The 21,563-nt window shown below is 41.1% G+C and overlaps 3 protein-coding genes across 5 annotated transcripts in view; 2 read left to right on the top strand and 1 right to left on the bottom strand.

The window, feature by feature from the left end:
- Positions 1 to 5,445, bottom strand: part of tmem178bb (transmembrane protein 178Bb) — a 62,280-nt gene extending 56,835 nt beyond the window's left edge. Inside the window, exons 1-2 of the mRNA XM_077499910.1 lie at positions 5,289 to 5,445; positions 4,536 to 5,194 (exon numbers count right to left, since the gene is read on the bottom strand). Of these exons, the coding sequence (XP_077356036.1) occupies positions 4,536 to 4,917 (382 nt within the window). The 5' untranslated portion in view covers positions 4,918 to 5,194; positions 5,289 to 5,445. The remainder of the gene's footprint in view (positions 1 to 4,535; positions 5,195 to 5,288) is intronic.
- Positions 5,446 to 6,867: 1,422 nt separating this feature from the next.
- On the top strand, positions 6,868 to 7,933 carry mrps33 (mitochondrial ribosomal protein S33). The gene is made up of 3 exons (XM_077500306.1): positions 6,868 to 7,058; positions 7,287 to 7,503; positions 7,627 to 7,933. Exons 2-3 carry the CDS (start codon positions 7,289 to 7,291, stop codon positions 7,730 to 7,732), a joined length of 321 nt encoding a protein of 106 aa, XP_077356432.1. The 5' UTR covers positions 6,868 to 7,058; positions 7,287 to 7,288; the 3' UTR covers positions 7,733 to 7,933.
- Positions 7,934 to 8,386: 453 nt separating this feature from the next.
- braf (B-Raf proto-oncogene, serine/threonine kinase) lies at positions 8,387 to 21,249 on the top strand. 3 transcript variants are annotated; one of them, XM_077499378.1, is made up of 20 exons: positions 8,387 to 8,588; positions 11,715 to 11,816; positions 11,891 to 12,187; positions 13,155 to 13,258; positions 13,819 to 13,921; positions 14,002 to 14,150; positions 14,359 to 14,478; positions 14,549 to 14,708; positions 14,892 to 14,931; positions 15,968 to 16,084; positions 17,776 to 17,912; positions 17,984 to 18,101; positions 18,240 to 18,324; positions 18,440 to 18,616; positions 18,761 to 18,807; positions 19,879 to 19,997; positions 20,073 to 20,204; positions 20,358 to 20,492; positions 20,878 to 21,031; positions 21,130 to 21,249. In XM_077499378.1, the coding sequence occupies exons 1-20, from the start codon at positions 8,433 to 8,435 to the stop codon at positions 21,150 to 21,152; spliced, it is 2,475 nt and encodes an 824-aa protein (XP_077355504.1). In that variant the 5' UTR covers positions 8,387 to 8,432; the 3' UTR covers positions 21,153 to 21,249. The 3 variants fall into 3 exon arrangements, with proteins under 3 accessions (XP_077355504.1, XP_077355507.1, XP_077355505.1); XM_077499379.1 differs by lacking the exon at positions 8,387 to 8,588 and adding an exon at positions 8,743 to 8,843; XM_077499381.1 differs by lacking the exon at positions 15,968 to 16,084.
- Positions 21,250 to 21,563: the final 314 nt, after the last annotated feature.

The following is a 21,563-nucleotide window of genomic DNA, read 5'->3' as shown; positions in this document are numbered from 1 at the left end:
ATCTCTCAATTTACTTCATTAGCGTTCCACATGCATTCAAATCTTAGCATTCAGCTTTCAGCATTCCCACGCAATTTCTTCAGAAATTGCACTTAGTCTAGTTAGTTACATGTAATTGACCTACTAGTATGCCAAGGTATCATTGGTTTATAATTGCATAGGCCATAAGTGGCACGAGTGGTGTGGTACGTGTGCTCTAATCTTTCTCCCAGTGAGCTGAGTTAGTGTAAACGAAGCCTACTAGTACTTGGAATGTTCAATAAAAATGTTGAATATGAAAATTACTAGCATGTGAGAGTAGTGGTTGCATTACAGTAGTTTACTCAAAAGGTGCAATTGCGTATTTGTGGAACAAACGTGGCACTAGTAGCGGATAAAACGCGCTAACGACTATTCCACAGTGCGCCCAAAATCTAGGAAGAATAACGAGAATGAAACAAAGCAATTCCAAGAGGGCCTCAATCATTCCTGCTTCTGTCCCAGTTGTGTGTGACTTTCATCTGACGGATGGCTCACACGTTCGTCTCACAAATATATCGTTTCATTTTAAAGGGCTGAGAAATTCCCTGGATATCCAACAGGAGTCTGAACGCACGTCTTGCTTTCTCTTTTGAAGCGGCGGCTTTTCCAGGAGAAGCGCGCGCGTGCGACGGAATTGAGACAAGCAACAGTTTGTGCGCGTTGTCGCTCCGTCTTCAATGTAGCTTTAATGGCCTCGATTCATCATTGTTTGGGATCAGCCCATGTTGGGTCGCTGACGGGAAGAACGCGGCGGTCATCCGCTTTGAAAATATGTTGGCTAACCTCGAGCCATCCATTCCAGCACACGCCATTACGCTCTTAATGCGACCTGCGAAAACTCTGGCAAAAGGCAAGGTTTTAGTGTTTGATGTTGACCCATTAGCGTCCGCCTCTCTCCGCCGCCTCCATAAATCTACATAACGACGCTTCCGGAAGGTTCGGGCGAAGACGCCGCGGACGCGCCGAGACAAATGGATGTTGTCGATCCGGCCCGGAGACGAACAGATGAGGCGTCGAGACAAATGGATGGGTTCGGCAACACGGTTAGAAAAATGAGGCGAATCGGAATTGATTGGCGAGCAGAGATGTGATAAGCGCGATTGGGTTATGATTCATATCTGACAGATAACAGATGGAATATTTAGTGTTATTAAATGTGACGATATTAACTAAATAGGGCGTGTCTCATTAGTGGGAGTCGAGATTGAAATGGAATACAAATGGTGGAGTGTATGCCGGTTACTCCAATTTCTGTTTTTCTTTGGCTTACTTAAGTACTGTTTGGGCCAAAATTTGACATTTGAAAACAATATTCTCAATATTAGAGACTTTTTCTTTTTTTTTTTTTTTTTTCAGACCAGTATAAATGGCAGATACTTTTAAAGAATAATCTAGCTATGCTAATATACAATTTTCCTTAAAGGGATACTTGACTCATTGAGTAAATATTTAATTAATGTGGTAACTTCATTATTTATTATGTACAATTAATGTAGCATCCTCGGTTGAAATAAAGGTGGTCGCTCCACTTGATTGGTTCGCAACTTTTATTGACCTTAAGTAAGACCTTGTAAGAGCTACAATAAAAAAACAAATAAAATAGTATTAACAACTCAAACAGCATATTCTGTGCATCCATTTTACTTTATTTAAGCACTGTACTAGAAATGAATTGCCTTAAATTATTGTTCTATAGCCTTTACAATATCCTTTTTGACTACAATTTACATAGTATATACAAACAAATTTTAACCTTTCCCTTTGCCTTTGTCATTTCCTTATAACAAAAAATAAACCATACAGAAATGCAAATTCTCAGCAAACAAAACAGAATTTTGAGCCATAGCATTGTGCGTTAGCACACTCTAGTGGGCGAAAGCGGTAGTGATTTACTATACAGTGAATCACACAAACAACGTAAAATGTAACGATAGTTAAACAATAAACATGACTATTACCAACCTCATTCCCTTCTCAACCAGGTGCTAATAAATAGGTCAGTGAATCTTAACTTTAGTTGTTTTTCTTCTCGCTGGCGCACACACATCTTTCTCGACCTTGGAAGATGACGCTACTAATGGCGGTGTGTCGGTTAGTTACGTCATTTCCTCTCGATTTATGACACCATTTCCTGTTTACTTCAAAATAAAATCGTCACCTATATTACAATAGCACAATGGAACAAAACAATTCTATAGTACAAAAAAAAAGCAATACCAAAAAAATAATAGCAGTTTCATTTATAGTTAATACCTTTAAAAAGTCATTTCTCTTCTTGCTGTCGACTGATGATGACATCACCTGTGCTGAGGAAGTAGGTAACGACCAATCATGGCTCAGTTTACTGACCAAACTCGGTAAACAGGTGATGTCATGATTTCACCCCCAAAAGTTGATTAGTTTTCCTAAAATGGGGGGCCGAAAAGGACCGGCCGTTCGGGAAACTCCCAAAATTAATGAAAATAAAATCAATGAATTAAAAGTGCAAATTAGAATGAACAGGTTTATGATCGTCAACGCAATTTGCTAGTTCCAAAATATTGTAAGGCTCTCAGCCCTACATGATCACAACACGTAAACATCGCATGGCTAAATAATGTTCATGCCTGCTGACCCTTCCCGCTAAAGTTATTGTCACGCATCATCACATCAGTTTTTCGAAGCTGATGTTGCTGCGCAGTTCGTACTGGTGTATGGAGGCATTCATGTGATCTCCGCATTTACACTCTGACCGGCCATTACTGCAGATGGCGGGCCGCGGAGGCCAGCCAGGCGTGCTCGCATAAAGGCACAGCTGCAGCGCAATTCAGACTCTCCTCGCTCTTTTCACGCTTGGATTTATTCCAGCGACATCTATCAGGAACACCACAGCGCTGCTTCCTGTCCTCTTCACAACACACACAGGCTGCCTCTGTAGCATTAGCAACCGCAGGGAGATTTCGACATTTGTTTTGGCTCGGCTATAGAAAAAAAAAATAAAAAAATAAAAAATAAAATTCCATCTTCTTCACCAACAGGAATCATAAATGAATAATCAATGCGACTCATCATGATTCACTAGCTTTCCTTCCAACACAGACTGCACTAGATTCAGTGCATTCAGTGAAGCACAGACTGCTGCCAATGTCTTCATTTGGATCGGAATCAAAAGGCTGTCATTGAATTTCAAGCATCGCTCAGTAAATTAAAGAAAATATTGAAATAGAAAAAAAAAAAAAAGATAAATATTGCAAAGGTGTCAAACTAAACAAAAAATAATGACGCATTCAACAATCACGCAGCTTTACCCCAAGTCACGTTAGCTTAATGCTAACAGACAATGCAAAACACCATAGACGGGCTTACAAATACCATCAGTGCCGCAACGTCATAAAGATAGACAAAATAACAATATTCACAGGCATATGTTCTCTATTTTCTAAGTCAGATGTGACACTGTTTTGTGTGTGCCTTTGTGTCTTTAATATACTGCCCCCAGGTGGAAAAGTTGTGCATACCAGAGGGAGCAGCACAATGGCCACTGAAAGGAACAAATGTGGCGAAAATGGTTTAATTTTTTTACATTCAAGTTAATGATGTTATTACTGTACAATAATAATGAGTTCCCATGTGTAGGCACAAACGTTTTTTTAAATTATATTTATAGTACGCATTTATTGATATTTCAAAGCAATATATTGCGGGATAGAGCTTGTGGAGCCTTTGTAGTCCCCCAGACCCCAGTTTGAGAACCACTGTAGTTTTCTATCCTTGGGCTATTTTGACAGTGGCATGTCACTCTTTAAAATTGTGAAAAATGCATAATTTGTATCCTTGGGGGGAGGTAAGTCGCTTTTCCAGTCATGTATGTCCTAATGGTGGACTTGTCTGCTCCAGAAAATGGCAATTCAGGCCCATTAGGAAAAGCGCTGTCATTTCCACGCCTTTGTATAGTGATGCTGAGTGGTGGAGCTGGCAGGCACCCTGACGTGATTATGTCATTATTTGCAGTTGAAAGGTCGGCGGAGCACCATTTAAACTACAACTTGAGCTGTGCAGGACAGCTGGGGGGGGGAGTAGCATGCCAACAAACATGCTGTCTAAAAGCAAGACAGTAAATCTGCAATTTGGGTGAATAAAGATGTTCATCTATCTATGCCAGCAACGTATAGTGGCGTCTTGTATGTGTGGCTGCACTGGTCGGCATTCCTGGGATGACAGACTGTATAATTTGTTTTTGAATTGTATTTTAAACATTATTGTACTTTAGTGTTGCTGTATTAATTATTTTAATTTCATCTACTTCAAGAAAATATCAGGTCCCGTGCTTTTCATTGTTTATAGTGATGGTGGGTCGCCATCCATTCAAGCTAGGACCTCCGATGTTTCGCTCAATAAAGGTTGAGAAACACTCAAATAAACAATCAAGCACACGAGCAGGCTAATTGATTTGCCCCTTGATGAATGTCACCGCGTCGCCGCAGGGTCACTAGCCAGCATTTCTGCAACTTTGAAGGTCTTGATTGGATTCCTACCTTTCCGGATGAGGTCTTCGATTCCCTGGTCGAACCCCAGCCGGTGGCATTTCCTCCACAGCCCCATGTTGGTGGAGTTGTACTGCCTGTTGCACTCGTCCGCGGCGCTCATGGCGAACAGCTGCCGCCGGTTGCGGGCCAGGAGCAGCTTCTCCTCCCAGCGGGTCGCGGCGCTCCGGCCGGCCCGCAGCGGCAGGCTGTTGTTGGGGATGTAGATGAAGCCCGGGTCCTTGCGGCGGCTCGAGAAGCTCTGGCAGCGCTCCTTGTAGCGCCTGGCGTCGGTCTCGTACCAGTGGTCGGAGCACATCGCCACGGCCAGCATGCCCAAGGCGCAGAGAGACAGAGCGAGCCCGGCGTAGAGCAGCAACTTCCCGGCAGCCATGCTCGCCTCACAGCCGCATCAGCACCACGACGGACGGACAGCTCCTCTGCGGATTCCACCCTCGTCTCGCCTGGCTCCGGCTCACATCACCCCTGCAAATCGCAATCCACGATGTTTTCACCCCCACTTTTTCTCCCGGATGGGGGTGCAGCCAAACCAAATGAATAATCCCTTAAATCCGGCGTTTTCTCCAACCCTCCTCTTGCGCCGTCTTCCTGCAGCACGAAGAGGACGCTTATCTCATCTGAGCAGCGGCAGCTGGATCTGCAGCGTGCATCTGTCTCGGCAACGTAACATGCAGACAATTATAGAACGTCATTAACATCCATTCAGGACAAAGGGTGCAGAAGAATGCAAATGCACAGACAGACCTGATGTGGCCGTGTGGCGGCGCGGGGGGCGGGGAAAGAGGGCTGGGGAGAATGTTGGAGGGATCAGCCCGTTGAGTCAGCAAAGCGTCCCCCCCCCAAGCACGTCTGATGACGGCAGAAGCTACAGAGCGGACCCGTACGTCCGACCGGCCGACCAATCAACGCCCATCTGTCTGCACGAGCGTGTCGGTTAACTCCACGGGCTCGGACTGAACCATTTAGTCAATTTAGGCTACATATTCCTGTTTACTTAAGCACAAAAGGAAAAATAAATAACGCATAATTGTCAGTATCAATCACAGAGCTTGAAATGAAGTTTCTCAAGCGATCTTAAAAATGAAGAACAGGAAAAAAGGGCTTTTTTAAAATTGTTTGTATTTATTTATTTATTTATTTTATTATTTGTATTTTTTTTGGTTAAACACAACTCACGTGCTAAATTGTATCCGAAGGCGGTTCTGCTATGCATACACGAAAGAAAGAAAGAAATCTCGGCACCATGCAGATCCTTTCATTTTTATTTTGATCTGACGTTTTTGTTTTTTTGTTTTTGTTTGTTTGTTTGTTTGTTTGAACCAAACGATTATAGACTTTAGAAATAAAGCTAGCCTGCAACAAGAATTTAGCAATTACCGGTACAGTATTCCAAATACGATGATCATCAGTTTGAGAAGGATTTTAATCTGTGGAGTGACAGTCTCTAAAACAGTCAAGTCAAGTTCCCATACCTGTTGTGAAGTAACAGGATGATGTAAACATTATCGGGAGGATTTATGAAAAATATTCTGCATATTCACTGCTCCTGTAATATATCAAGTATATGGACAAATAAATACAGTCAATGACATTAATTGTATTCATGTGTTTCATGAAGTTCATCAATCTTTTATTTGGTCACGCCATTCCCATTGTTAATACAGTATTTTTTTAAAAAAAAAACGCTATCAAATGTCACTTGATTTTCTGCTGCTCCCTGGTGGCCAAAAACAACAATGCGTTAAAACTGAAGCAAAACTCGAGCGGTACAACGAACGCCTATTCCCATACAAGAAAAATACACGCCGACGAAATTCATGATGGTGTTTTTGTATTTTGTATTAATGGTGGCTTTTAACCTCTCCAGGCGAGTACATGTTCGCTGCCTGTCCTATAGCGCCCTCGGGTGTTGAAAAGAGAAACAATTCAGTTTTGATTTTTAGCCGACTCAACAATTGATTCACGTAAAAATTTAATAAATAAACACAACCACTTTATGGCCATCAAAAATATTTTATACACTTAAATACAAACAAATATTGTTTAGTACCCCGGCCATATTAGTACGAAATGGTAAGCTTAACGAATTCCGGAACGTCTGTTCTGACAACTTAGACTGTCGGACACGTTAAAAGTGACGGACTTGCTTTTGACACAAAAATGCAATAAAATGTTGTAATGTTTGTATTTTAAATTATGACGCATGTTTAATTCCGCGTTATCACAATTAAGTTATACGTACATGTAAATAAAAACACATTGAAAGAAAAGATTGCGAAAAGACGAGTTTGTCATAAATCCGGAAGTCAAAGCAACTATCCAATCATTACTCAGAACCAGTCGGAATACGGAAGTGTCGTTAGTCCGGTGAAGGTTAGCCGCAATACCAATACGCTTTTGGACTGATTACTGTATAAAATGATATTTACAGATTGTTTATGATGCTTTTTTTGTGTGGTTACAAGTCTAACTAACCCCGATTTTTATTTTTTTTAACACGGCCTTGAGATTAAGGTAAGAATGACAAAGTCTATGTGCACCAATATTGAATGTGCATGCCCACCTCGCCAATGTTTTCATGCAGCACGTTTCAGTGTGGCTTCATTAGGTCACATGATGATACTATTAATGTCAACAAATATATTTTATAGTAATTTAATAAATTGTGTCATATTTATTATGCTTCAGTTGATATTTTTATTTAATCTATAACGTTCTCCTTTCCTCCTACTTACTCATCAGTTATGGCCGGCATGTCCAACTATGCACTGCGCATGGCCAGACTGAGCGCTCAAATCTTCGGGGATGTCGTACGTACGACGGACTCCAAGTCGATGAAGGTGGTCCGCCTTTTCCAGGAGACTCCCATGGCCAAGCGGAAGGAGGTGTACGACTGGTACCCACAGCATAAGATCTACTACGCCATGACCCAGAAGCTCAGGTTCATGGGACTGTTCAGGTAATTTTGATACGGAACGCTAATCTGCACAGCTTCGCTTTGTTTGTGTCACTTTATGGTGCCAAAGCAACTGTGAGAGATAGCAGTGAATTAGTTTGAAAGTGTTTTGGTATTTGTTGGCAGGGACGAGCACGAGGATTTCAAGGATGAAATGCGACGCCTGAGGAAATTGAGAGGAAAAGGCACACCGGAGAAAGGAGAAGGGAAAAGAGCAAGCAAGAAGAAGTGAGACACGACATTTCTGTCTTCTAACTTTGGATTTGGGACTGTTGAGAACCTTGAATGATTCATCCACCATCCAATGTGGACGCCGGTCATAAGACTGTCAAAGAATTCCTGATTATATTTGTAGTTTGTGTCTTATACTCAGTGCATTGCATTGGAGTTTCACATTTTTGATTTTTGGGGAATAAAGTACTACAACATCCAACCGTTTTCTGTAACACTTGTCCTCTTTAGGGTTGCTAAACTGTTGGTGTGCCGGAGCCTATCCCTGACTTGACTGGTCACCAGCCAGTTGCATGGCACATATAAGCGAACCTGCATCTTCATCTTCTTCATTGTGTGTGATTTGAATGTGTTTTTGTGTTGCATGTATCGTACACATTTTTATGAATATATTCTGAATGTGCGTATTTGTAAAATGCGTGTTTCATGTGTTTTTTATATATGTATGTGTTGGTACTTATATTACGTGTGTCAGTGTTTTTATGTCAGAGTTGTGTTGTATGCGTTTTTGTTTCTGAATATGTTGTATGTATTTTTATTAATTTTTTAACCTTTATTTATCCAGGCAAACCAGATTACGCGCATGCGCGTGTCTGTTGGTTTGCAGCCTGCTCAAGCCTGCCCCCTGTCGCCCCCTACATCCACAGCGGCGCAACTGCGCTCCTCTCTTATTTTCCACTCCACTTTTCTCACACTTTAAAATGGCGGCGTTGAGCAGCGCCGAGTCCCCACCGCCCGTCTTTAACGGAGACACCTCAGAGCGGCAGCCGGGCGGGGAGCGGGGCCTCGACGAGCTTGGCGCCGCGCTGGAGCCCTCCTGCTCGGCGGGGATCCCCGGAGGTCCGCAAGACGAGGAGGTAGGCGCTTTACGGCAGCGGTGCGATGGTGGCGGCGGAGGGGTGGGAGGGAGGAAAGTGGGCACTGGGAACGGGGCTCCGAGCGGGGCTAATTGGATGGTAATGTACAGGAAACGCCGGCTGCTCGGCGGATGGCGTGGGATGCGGCACAAGGGGAGGGAGACGACCGAAACCGACGCGGCGGTGACTGCCGAGACCCTCGGCTGGCTAAGCGGGAACATGCGGCAGCTGGACGGGGAGCTTTTATTCGGAGGGGTCGGTGTTTACTCGGGGCCTTGCTCGCTGTATTCCGTCGGCTCTCACTGCAGCGCCGCCACGGCACACAACGCACGCCGCTGTTGACACAACAAAGACGGGCAATTAATGGAGCTTTTGCCAGGGGGGGTCCGGAGTGGAGAGACCCACTGGGGGCTGATGGTGGTCGGGGGAGTGGATGCTAGCTCGAGTCGTGTTAAGTGTAATGATGCAGCTGCACAGGTTACTTTTATCCATATAACAGATCACCCCACCCCCGCCCCCCTTCCACAACAGACGCACACACTTGACCATGCAGGCCTCTGCACATAAATCACGCCTCGTTTCTATTAATTCACAATCAAATATATTTTCATTTACATTTATAGGTAGTGTTGTGCCTTACTCTTCTGATATTACTGGTTCGAATCTTTATCCCATATTCAGAACACCTCCATATCTGGTTAATTGAAGACTCAAAATAGATGTGAGTGGTGGTCCACAGCAGGAAAAAAACAAACACATTTTTGTCCCAGGGCACATTGTAGTCATTTTTAGTTAGTAGTAGTTAGTAGTTTTAGTTTTCCTCAAAGGGTCAGTATGGTTAGGATATCCCCAGCAAATTATCTGGTTGAACAGTCCAGGGTGTCCCTTAAAAAAAAAAAAAAAAAAAAAAAAAAAAAAAAAAAAAATGTTGCCGTAATCAGGACAAGCACTACCTAAAATAGATTTCAGGGGAGTAAAAATATTTGGTTAAGCACTTGCATACGCATCGACAAACAAATTACCTTCACATCGCACAGAGGAACCACATGCAAGTATGTTGATGATCAGTAGCTAATGCTTATCGAGTGAAGTTCAATGCAGCTCTGCTTTGCTTTTGGCTGTGCATCATCCACAGTAATATTCACTTTAAATTAGGGCTGCATGATATTAGAAAAACGTGATATGCGAAATAGTGACATCAATATTCCGATATTTAACATGTACCTAAAGAAAATGCATTTCTATTATCTATGAAGTAATTACATTTTTTTTTCATGTAGCAAAATAAGGAGGTTGGATGTATTTTTAGTTAATTGTAATTACTTAATTATTAATCAACTATTGAATGCACATTTGGTCAAATTCAGATAAAAGGATACAATTCCATATGAAACTTATTGCATGTCTAAGATTTGCATATTGCATGGGCCAATATCACAATATTGATATTGTTCCAATGTATTGTGCAGCCCAACTTTAAATGCATTTATTTTTGCAGTAAAGTTAATTAATTTCATTCAGCCTAAAGGAATTGTATGCTGTCAATGGATTTATTGTTAAGAATTGTTTGGTTGTGTGGAATTTATTGTTGATTTGAGTTTGGTTGTAGATTGCTCTTGAAACTATTGCAATATGGTGATGGCTATGGAAAGCTGAGTTACTTCCCTGCACAATTAAAAACTACTTCTAAAAGTACTCAAATACTATACAAACACAATTAAACAACTGAGTAAATGCCCATAACTACTGTATATATATATATATATGACCAATATGTGACAAAGGTCTTAATTCATACTTTGAGGTTTTCTTTAAATGGTCTGGCGATGGAAAAGGCCAGTGTGTCTGATGCAGTTCCTGAAAGTAGGGAGGATAAGAGCAATATCAGGAAATAGCCGTCTTTTCGACATCCCATTGAGTCATAGTTCACCCTTCAGCTCTTTTTTTTTTTCTTTTAGCATGAGACATTATTATTGTGCTATAATTATATACAGTATTTTGGATGACAGTACATTAATTTCAGGATAGTTTTTATTGAAGTCAGGCCACAGAAAGATTTTTCTTTGTTATGGTCTATGATTCTTATTGTACACTAACTGTATGCTGTTTTTTCAAGGCAGATGTTTTTTGGGCAACTTTCACCAAAACTTTTTGAGGAACTGTTTATTTTATTTAAAAGATTGTAGATTTCATGGTGACCTAGTGGTTAGCGTGTCGTTCTCACAATCATCCAGAGCTTCTGTGTTTGAAGCTGTGGCTACCTCCCACATGCTCAAAGCATGCACGTGAGATTTATTGAAGACCCCAAATTGTCTGGAGGTGTGAATGTGACTGTTTTTTTGTCTGTAATATTAACCCCGTGACTGGATAGTTAGATTTCATGACTTGAGCTTCATTTAGTTAGCCCACTTTGTCTAATAGAAAAGATGCTTTGATTCCATCTTGTGGAAACTGCAAGCAATTACAAACCTTTTTGGGTGTAGTAGTCACTTTCTGTTTTGCAATTTGCGTCAAAAAAAGCTTATTGCTAATTTTGAGATGTTTTGAGTTGTTTAAATTTTAGACATTTGCACCTTTTTTTTAAATTTTAAAATGACATTTTGTTTTCATCCAAACGGAACTTGCATAATTAGAGTTTCAAAGACTTTTATTTGTCTTAATTTCTTTTACGTTTATACAGTTTTGTTTTGTTTTATATAAATAAATTAATGATCACCCTAATCATGATTTCAATTACTAACAAAATAACTGTGATTATTATTTTCTTCATAATCGAGCAGCCCTAAGACAGACTGTAGAAAAGTGATGGATTGAGGTTCCGTCGCTGGAAAAATTTGCGTTGCTGCGACAGTCTTATGAATGTATATTATCCATTGAGGCGCAAGGGAAATCTGATGATCTTGCATGATGTCATGCTCTCGAGTGAATGACTGGAGATCAGTTGTGGGTGATGTCATTCTTCTGAATGGATATTGGCTTTTATATCTGATTACTGTCGGTCAGTGAGAAGTTTTAATTCACAAAAGTGCGGTACATGTATCCCACCGCCAATCACAGTCTGCAAACTTGAGTAGTATATAATCACTAAAACATGTTTTTGTTTTTTGTTTTTTTCCCCCACAACAGATCTGGAACATCAAACAGATGATCAAGTTGACACAAGAACACTTAGAGGCTCTTCTGGACAAGTTCGGAGGCGAACACAATCCTCCCTCCATATATCTTGAGGTGAGTGGTTGCCTTTCACTACATGGAAGCTCAACGATGTCATTTAAGACGCTCCCTCCCTCCCTCCTCAACAGGCTTATGAGGAGTACACCAGTAAACTGGACGCCCTGCAACAGAGGGAGCAGCAGCTGCTGGAGGCCACGGGCAACGGCACGGACTTCTCCTGCACGTCGGCTCCCGTGCCGGCCCTCCTGGAGGTCAAGATGGGAGGTTGCGTGTCTGCCGGCGGTGGAGGCGGCGCTCAGGCTTTTCCCTCTGCACCCAACACCCTGGCCGTCCTCCAGAAACCCACCGATGCCAGCCGGAGCAACCCGCGCTCTCCGCAGAAGCCCATCGTCCGGGTCTTCCTGCCCAATAAACAGAGAACTGTGGTATGTGTTAACTTCTCTCAATCAGAGTAAGGCTTATTAACATATTTAATATTTTTGAATATTAACTCATTCACTCCCAGCCATTTTCACAGAAGCAATCTCGTTCGCTCCCGACTGTTTTACTGAATTTTGACTGATTTGGAAGGCCCACAGAATATTGTGTTCCATTGCTATAAAAGTTTTCACAATCTATTTAAAATTCAAAGAAATTTAGCTTTTTTTCTAGCTGGCCCTGGTTGATCTCCTTTGCTCTGCTGCCACCTGCTGGCTGTTTGTGTAATATCTACCATTTCTGCAACCGTTCTTTGCAGTTGAGAGGCTGAATCAAAGCTTTCTGTATGCTCTAGCATTTAAAAAAAAACAAAAACATATAAATACGTCTTTGGGAGACTTAAAACATAAAAAAAAAACGTGTTTACACGTTATTGGGAGCAAATGAGTTAATGAGGAAACAAACCATCAAAAGAGGTTATTTCCTGCACATTTCCAACCCAAATTGTCTAGCACAGCCGATAAATCAAAGATTATTAAAAACAAACAAAAAATTATGATAAAAGGTGACCTTTAACGTTACAGTGGTTGTTATTGTTATTTTTATTTTTATTTTTATTTTTATTATTTTTATTTTTATTTTTATTTTTATTTTTATTTTTATTTTTATTTTTATTTTTATTTTTATTTTTATTTAGTTTAATGCAATATATTTTTTGTTGCGTTCACTGCCTTACAAGCCAGTGGGAGAGGCTGCCAAACACAAATGAAAAAATGAAAACACAAGGAGCATGAAGGAGATGTTTGCATGTGGAGTCAGAGCTTGTAATGTCACTTTCTTGGTCACGCCCCCTTAAAGGTGCACAAGGTCACTGTGTTAATAGCCATTTAGTTCCCTTTATTTCTGTCAAATTGTGGAGCCGTTGCATTTTATTGACTCGAAACTAAGAGTTGGATGTTTCCTGGCTGCGTTCAGGTCCCTGCCCGGTGTGGGATGACTGTGCGAGACTCGCTCAAGAAGGCTCTAATGATGCGAGGACTCATCCCAGAGTGCTGCGGCGTCTACAGGATACAGGACGGGTGAGTGTGATGCAAACTCACCCCACCGAATGAGAATAATTGAGGAATTATCAAGTGACCAGGTGGATCTTCTTATTTCAATCTTAACCTCTTGTTACCAATCTTATAACCATAAAATATAATCATATTTTGTAAATTATTGTTCTGTAAATCTTTAATTTGTCTAAAAATTATTCCTGTTCTTCCTCATCAAAATAAATGCATTGTATGTTTTTAAATAGATTATTTAGCTCATCTTTTAATATTATGGGAATAATTTATTTAGCCATTGAAAATATATTTGATAAGTTTTACACATTAGTTTATTAAGTAAACTAATCTAAGTATGCTAATTATATAAGCAATACATCTTACAAAATGAAGTTTATGTTTGTAGTGTAGTTGTAGTTGCAGATGTAGGTTGTTGCCCGAGACCCCTGCTTGGCTTAACTTTCAACTATTTGATATTAAACATGGAATATAATACCTGCGTTTGTGCTGATTTTTTATTTTTATTTTATTGTGGTGGTTAAAGCCAAAGAAATAAACTTTTCTAATGTTCTGTATAATATCTAAATCAGAGAGAAGAAGCCTATTGGTTGGGACACGGATATCTCCTGGCTGACAGGGGAAGAGTTGCACGTGGAAGTCTTGGAGAATGTGCCGCTCACCACGCACAACTTTGTGAGTGCCACTCCAATCCAATAAGAGCAATATCAACATGATAAATAATAATTCTAGTCAAACGTCTTTATGGTGTACAGGTGAGGAAGACCTTCTTCACGCTGGCCTTCTGCGACTTCTGCCGGAAGCTGCTTTTCCAGGGCTTTCGCTGTCAGACGTGCGGCTACAAGTTCCACCAGCGCTGCAGCACGGAGGTCCCCCTCATGTGCGTCAACTACGACCAGCTTGAGTAAGTCACGTCTCGGCGACCGTGTAATAGCGGAGAATTTGCTCACAGAAGCGAATGTGAACAGCAGCAAGTCTCGTCATTATTTAAATAGCTGTAACAACACCTCTTATGCCATATTGTTCACATTTCTGGAAAAAAAAAGTAGTTGAGTATTCATGACGATACATAAACAGACTTCTAATCACGTTTAGAATTTTCTCCTGTGCAGCTTGTTGCTCGTGTCCAAGTTCTTCGAGCATCACCCTTTCACCCAAGAGGAGGTCTCCTCCGAGGGGACCACCCCCGTGTCCGAAGCCTGTCCGTCGCTGCCCCCGTCCGACTCCACCGGGTGAGCCGCTTCCCGCCTGCCACGTTTCCAAACGAGCGGCCGCGCTAACAGGCGCCCGCCGTCTCCGCAGGTCGATATGCCACGCCAGCTTGTCTCCGTCCAAGTCCATCCCCATCCCGCCGAGTTTCCGGCCCAGCGAGGAGGATCACCGCAACCAGTTTGGCCAGCGGGACCGTTCGTCCTCGGCCCCAAACGTCCATATCAACACCATCGAGCCTGTCAACATCGACGTGAGTGATGAACTCGCACACATTTTCAGAGCTCTCACTTGGATTGCATTAGTAAACTGGCCACACGGTCACATAACAATCCGGCAAAATGAACAACAACTCACTCACATGCACATTTTCAGAAGTAGGCATGATAAAGATAATAGCATCTTATAATGAACTCCTTTCGTTTCTTTCTTTCAGGACCTGATTCGAGATCAGGGGCTAGTAAGATCGGATGGAGGTAAGGATCTTCTCTCCATTCTGTTGCTATTTTTCCCCCACCATCCCGCGTGTCTGCGTGCACTCTAGTCTTTTGTGTGTGTGTGTGTGTGTGTGTGTGTGTGTGTGTGTGGGTGTGTGTGTGTATATATGTGTGTGTGAGTGCGTCTGAAGACCCTCAAAGCTTTAGAGTCAGTGCTCATATTCCTGCATCCTGACAGGACGATGAATATTGATGCTAGTGGACGTCTTCTTTATTTTCTTGTTGGTTGCGCCGCTTCAATCTCCCGCAAACAGTTCTTTGAATGAAATGGGAACCCTTTCCTTCCTTTATAAGGATTTGATATATTGAATTGATTATTTATTTCCATTCAAATTGTATTTTTGAGTTGTTAAAAAAAAAAAAAAAAAAAAAAAAAAACTTAAACGAGCTGTGATGTCGTATCACTTGGATTTGGCTGAGATTTTTTTTTTCCTGCCCACAACTGTAAAATGTTATTTATTTATTTTCTTGTGTGTTATTAATATTGATTCACAAAGTAATTTAACAAACATTTAAAATTTGAACCTGTTTTTGTTTTTAATGTTCATTTTTTACTTTTTTTTTTTTAATGTTGTTATGATCTGGATTGGGCTAAAATGAATTGTAAATTTATTCCAGATTTGTTTTTTCTTCCCCTTAAGTGACCCACAATAGTGTGTGTCATATATTACGTTACAATTATTATTTGTAATAATAGTAGTGACAACAGTAATGAGATAATAAAACTAATCTTAATGTCACACTTTTCACTATTAAGTCTCAAGACCTATAACAACATTTATTTATTTAATGAGCTCCTCCCCCACCCCCCCATGACACATGATGTTGAGTTTATTTATTAAAATGTGGGGAAAATAAAACTGAACTTTTGATCGAGCCGAAAAGGCTAAAAGGAGCTGCGATGTGATATGCTTTTAGAGTGGGCTCAGTGGTCACGCTTACTGTAGCTTGAGTAGAGACGGGGCAGGGTGAGTGAGTAGCAGTGATGGTCTGTCTGTCTCTCTTTGCCCTGCAGCCCCCCCGAACCACCCTGCCCGCTGCTTGAGGAAGCACCGAACACGGACCTCAAGCCCCCTATACTCCTACCCCAATGACATAGTCTTTGATTTTGAGCCCGAGCCCGTGTTCCGAGGTAGTCAGGCCCTCTGTGTGTTCTCGTGCCCCCCCTCCTCCCCCCACTTTCAGCACGATCACCTCCACCCTGCATCACCAGCCCTGTGTCTCATTCATTTTGTGCCACCACCGCCATCTTTCACCACCACAGTCTCTGAAAGCATCAAAGACCCTCCACAGCCCCCCCAAACCTGTTTGATCACTATACAAATTTGCACGTGCCTATTTTTGCATTTTAATAGCAGGTTAATTTGGACATTCGTAGGATGACATCATCCTGTGTTATTCTTTAAATGATTAAAACAGGTAAGTTCAGAACAGTGCAATCATTCGAGTAGGCAACTTTCACTTTTGTGGAACGAGGATTTTGTGGCATTTTCATAGTAATTATGGAGGGAATTTATTGACTACCAGTAAATTTAGCTAATTAAATAATCCAGGCTTTCTGAGCCAGTTGCCTCAATATCACAATTGTTGAACTCCTTCATGTAAGATAATATTTGCTAGGAAATACATTTGGATCATCTTAGTCTGGATTAATAAATTTTTTTGGCAGCTTTTCCTATCTAAATAATTGACAAAAATATGCATTTGTTTTATTAGAAATAAATAAATTGAAAATAATTACAAGGAAAAAGAAAATCTTACTCCAAATGTTTTACAACATGAAATATGTACGGTATTATTATTTTTATGTTGATATGAACGCTGGGCAATTTTTCCAAGTTGACCCAAAGGAGTTATTTCGTTGAATAAATGTATTTGTATGATTTATGAATTTCTTGACATTAAATTAATGAACAACAAAAATTGAAATATACAAAGTTAAAGTTTTTTATTTCTTCCCAAGGAATTCACAGCAATACATACGTTTTTGTATTTTTAAAATTCATGTATTTAAATGAAAAATAAAGTCAAAAGATGAAATGTTTATTAAAGTAATTCCAGATCCCCAACCAAAAAAAAAAAAAAAAAAAAAATTAGCCCACAACAGTTAAACTAATGAAGTGTTTTTTTGTTTTTTTTTGAATGAATTAAATTGAATTGTCTTAACAAATACGACAACATATAATCATACAATAGTAATTTAATGAATGGATACTTAACCTGCAGTAGTTGATTTTTTAAAGCTAAGACCCCCCCCAACATATAAAGATAGTTAATTGACCCACAACAATAAAGGTCTATTTGAACTGTATTGTAAGTTTGAATGTTTTGAAATAGACTAGCCATGTTGTGCTTGACACACATTCAACTTACCGTAATCATTGTATTTAAAGAGCGATTTATTTTAGTACATAATTCATTCTTGTGTGGTTCCTTCAATAATCAATCATATTTGGGGAAGTTTAGTATACTAAACCTGATAAAGACCTAGCTCTGCCACAAATAGCGAAAATGTTCAAGTAATTGACTTGACCCCACTCCTAAAAAGATTTACAATGGCATGTAGATGCTACAACATGGCAGGAAAGTATATCAAAATGAAACTCCTCAACATGCTCCCTTGACACCAAGGTGGCGCTGAAGCAACACTGTTCTGACTAACCCAAAGTGTGGGGGCTTCACTGTAATGCCATCCAATCAAGCTCCCCCTCACCCTCCCCTGCATGTGAACAAACATTTGATAGATTCAAACTCCCCAATCATTCCAAGTTAGTTACCTTTCCGCCCACCTATCGTTTCCCCTTTTCTCACTCCCCGCTTCAGGGTCCACCACCGGACTTTCAGCCACTCCCCCCGCCTCGCTCCCCGGCTCCCTGAGCAACGTCAAGGTTCCCCAGAAGTCGCCGTGCCCGCAGAGGGAGCGCAAGTCGTCGTCGTCGTCCGAGGACCGCAATAAGATGGTGGGTCCCGCTACAAACGAGACCGTCCCATTTTCGATTGAACGGCTCACTCACCTCGTGGTATGCAACAGAAAACGCTGGGGAGGAGGGACTCCAGCGACGACTGGGAAATCCCCGAGGGTCAGATCACGTTGGGTCAGAGGATAGGCTCCGGCTCCTTTGGGACTGTCTTCAAAGGAAAGTGGCATGGTAGGATGAATGCTCACACCTTTTGATTTTGATGCTGTGGTTCAGGTGGTAATTACGGAAGCCGAGTCCATTAAAAAAAATAAAATAAAATAAAAACGTCCAGATTAGTGAACTCAAACAAAGTCATCATCCTCTAAGGTGACGTGGCGGTGAAGATGTTGAACGTGACTGCTCCGACACCTCAGCAGCTTCAGGCATTCAAGAACGAAGTGGGAGTCCTCAGGTAATCTCAAACCCAACTGCGCTTATCCCCACTTAAAAAAACAAAAAATAACAAAACAAAAAAAACGTCCGACATGCTTTTTTTTTTTTTTTTTGCACAATTGCGTGCGTGTTAGGAAAACGCGCCACGTCAACATCCTGCTGTTCATGGGCTACACCACCAAGCCTCAGCTGGCCATCGTGACACAGTGGTGCGAAGGCTCCAGCCTGTACCATCACCTGCACATCATCGAGACCAAGTTTGAAATGATCAAGCTCATCGACATCGCCAGGCAGACGGCGCAGGGCATGGAGTAAGCCTCACCACCGCCACGTTGAAAAACATTTTAGTTTTAACTGTACAGTGTTTGACTTACCAGTATACAGGTTGTTTTGTAAACAAGCCAAAATATCATTGTTGTCCTTGGTTTCAAACTCACTGTTTTTTCCTTCTTTAGTTACCTACACGCCAAGTCCATCATCCACCGTGATCTAAAGAGCAACAGTATCTTTTTCAAGGAGACGTACTGTATTTTGCTTTTTATACTCCCTCAAATGTTAAGCATTCAATTCAAAATTCAATTCAATTTCAATTCAAAATGTTGATTTCATTCTTTAAAAGAAAAAAAACGGAATGAAAGGGGACCGAAAGAAGTAAAATTTGTGACATCTGCCCCTAATCAATATAAAAAAATGATCAACACAAAATAAATGACAGCAAAAACAAAATAAAAATGTAAATAGACTCAACGATTGGCTGGCAAGCAGTTCAGAGTTTACCGCTACTGCTCATAGCCAGCTGAGATAGGCTCCAGCACCCAAAGCGACCCTTGTGAGGAGCAAGTGATTCAGAAAATGGATCGATGGATGTAAATAGACTGAGATGAAACCTTGAGTTGAAATACATTGTTCTTTAGTTTTTTTTTGTTTTTTTTTACTGTATTTAGGTTTGGATAAAAATATCTCTTCCTCTTAATTTGTACTCACGTTCCCTTTTTTTATTTTTTATTTTTTATTTGATTGGTAAATATAATTGGTATTATTACATGATGGGCTTTATACATTATTTTAAGGTGGTTAAACTCCATCAATTCATTGAATGTTAAAGTTTTTAGTTGTATAAATATTGGATTAGTGTGGTCTCTGTAACCACATGCAAAACAACATGGATAGCACGTTTATGTAAAAGGAAGTTGGGTTTGGTGTAGGTTTTGCAGTCACACTTCAATGCAGTAGGTCAGGGATGGGACAATCACTGAATTATATAACAATAAAGTATTCTTGTTCAGTGATTATTTAACTTTGTGTAAAACGGCTACGGTTTGGGATACTTTACATTTGACGTATTCTATATGCGCTTTCCATGTTAAATGTTCATCAATAATACCTAGAAACTTTATTTTCATTAGTCCTTTCCATTCCTCTACCTTGCACAGCCCGTGTTGCTTCAACATCTATATTTCCCCAACTGAAAATAAAATCATAAATCTGGTTTTACTAATATTTATACACAGTCTTTCCCAAATGTGTGAAACAAACACAATGCAGACGTTTCCCTTCAACAGATTTTGCACAGATATTTTCCTCCATGAGGATCTGACGGTGAAAATTGGTGACTTTGGCCTGGCCACAGTCAAGTCCCGCTGGAGTGGCTCCCATCAGTTTGAGCAGCTGTCCGGCTCCATTCTGTGGATGGTGAGCGCTTTTAAACCGACACCTCTGTTTGGTTGTTTGTGGCCGGCATAGTAACAGCGACGCGTCCCCCTCAAGGCTCCGGAGGTGATCCGGCTGCAGGACAAGAATCCCTACAGCTTCCAATCGGACGTCTACGCCTTCGGCATTGTCCTGTATGAACTCATGTCAGGAGCGCTGCCCTACTCCAACATCAACAACAGAGATCAGGTTGAGTTGCTGGCCGCGGCCATAGAAGTTCAGTTAGAAGATGAATGTCTTTTCAATTCGTTAAACTTCTGAATTTATTTCTTGTGAATGGCAGAAAATTGCACACATGAACAAGCACAGCAGTCATAACTGTGTTTTTCAAATTGTGCGCAGATAATATTCATGGTGGGCCGAGGCTACTTGTCCCCCGACCTCAGCAAGGTGCGTAGCAACTGTCCAAAGGCCATGAAGAGACTAATGGCTGACTGCTTGAAGAAGAAAAGAGAGGAGCGGCCTCTCTTCCCTCAGGTGAGGGTTACTACTATTTTTGTTATTATTAGTAGTACTGATATACAGTACACAGAACTAGAGCTGTCAAAATTAATCGACAAGTATTTTAACTCATTTGCTCCCAAAGACGTATTTATACGTTTTTTTACGTTTTTTATGCTAGAGCATACATAAGGCTTTGATGCAGCCTCTGAACTGAAGAAAATACTTGAAGCAATGGTAGTATTACAAAAACGGCCAGCAGGTGGCAGCAGAGTATAAGAGATCAACCAGGGCCATGTTGCAAAAAGCTCTTTGATTCTGTTTAGTCGATTAATCAACTCTAAAAATATTCGTCAGCACTACACAGCACTTACATCTGTGAGCATGAGATGATGCGACTATGATTGGGATTTGATTTCAGATCTTGGCGTCCATTGAGCTGCTGGCTCGCTCATTACCCAAAATCCACCGCAGCGCCTCGGAACCTTCGTTAAACCGAGCGGGCTTTCAGACAGAGGACTTCAGTTTATACGCCTGCGCCTCGCCCAAAACCCCCATCCAGGCGGGAGGCTACGGTAGGTCCGACAAGTCTCTTCGTTAACTGCCAGGCCTTGCTCCATTTGTGTCCATTTTTTTAAAACCCATTTTTTCTCTTTTTTTTTTTTCTTCCCAGGGGAGTTTTCAGCATTTAAGTAAGTGCTGTGCATCTCACTAGCTCATCCCTCGTCACTGCTCCAAAGTCCTCCCGTCCTTGCTGTGGATTAATTCATCACTGGAAAAAAAATACAAACAAACAAACAAACTGAATTGTAGTCTTAAACGAATGTGCCGTTTTCTTCCTCTTCCTTCCAACTTCAAAGCCGTCTGTTGGGCATCTAGCCAAAGCAACAGGCAAACTGAATCTGGGGGGAATAAAAGAAATCAAACCATACAGGGATAAAAAAAAAAAAAAAAAAAAAAAAAGATCACAAAAGGTAAAGAAAAACCAAGCACGAAGATATACATACCAAAACCATTTGGAGGCGGAGCAAACTTCCCAGGTGGACGAGCCCGCCAAAGAAAATGGCGACGGGATGTGACACAACGAGAGAAGAGGCCGAGCGGCTT

Source organism: Festucalex cinctus, chromosome 16 (genome assembly GCF_051991245.1).
Source record: "Festucalex cinctus isolate MCC-2025b chromosome 16, RoL_Fcin_1.0, whole genome shotgun sequence".
NCBI lineage: Eukaryota > Metazoa > Chordata > Actinopteri > Syngnathiformes > Syngnathidae > Festucalex > Festucalex cinctus.
This window is presented reverse-complemented; position numbering and strand designations above follow the sequence as displayed.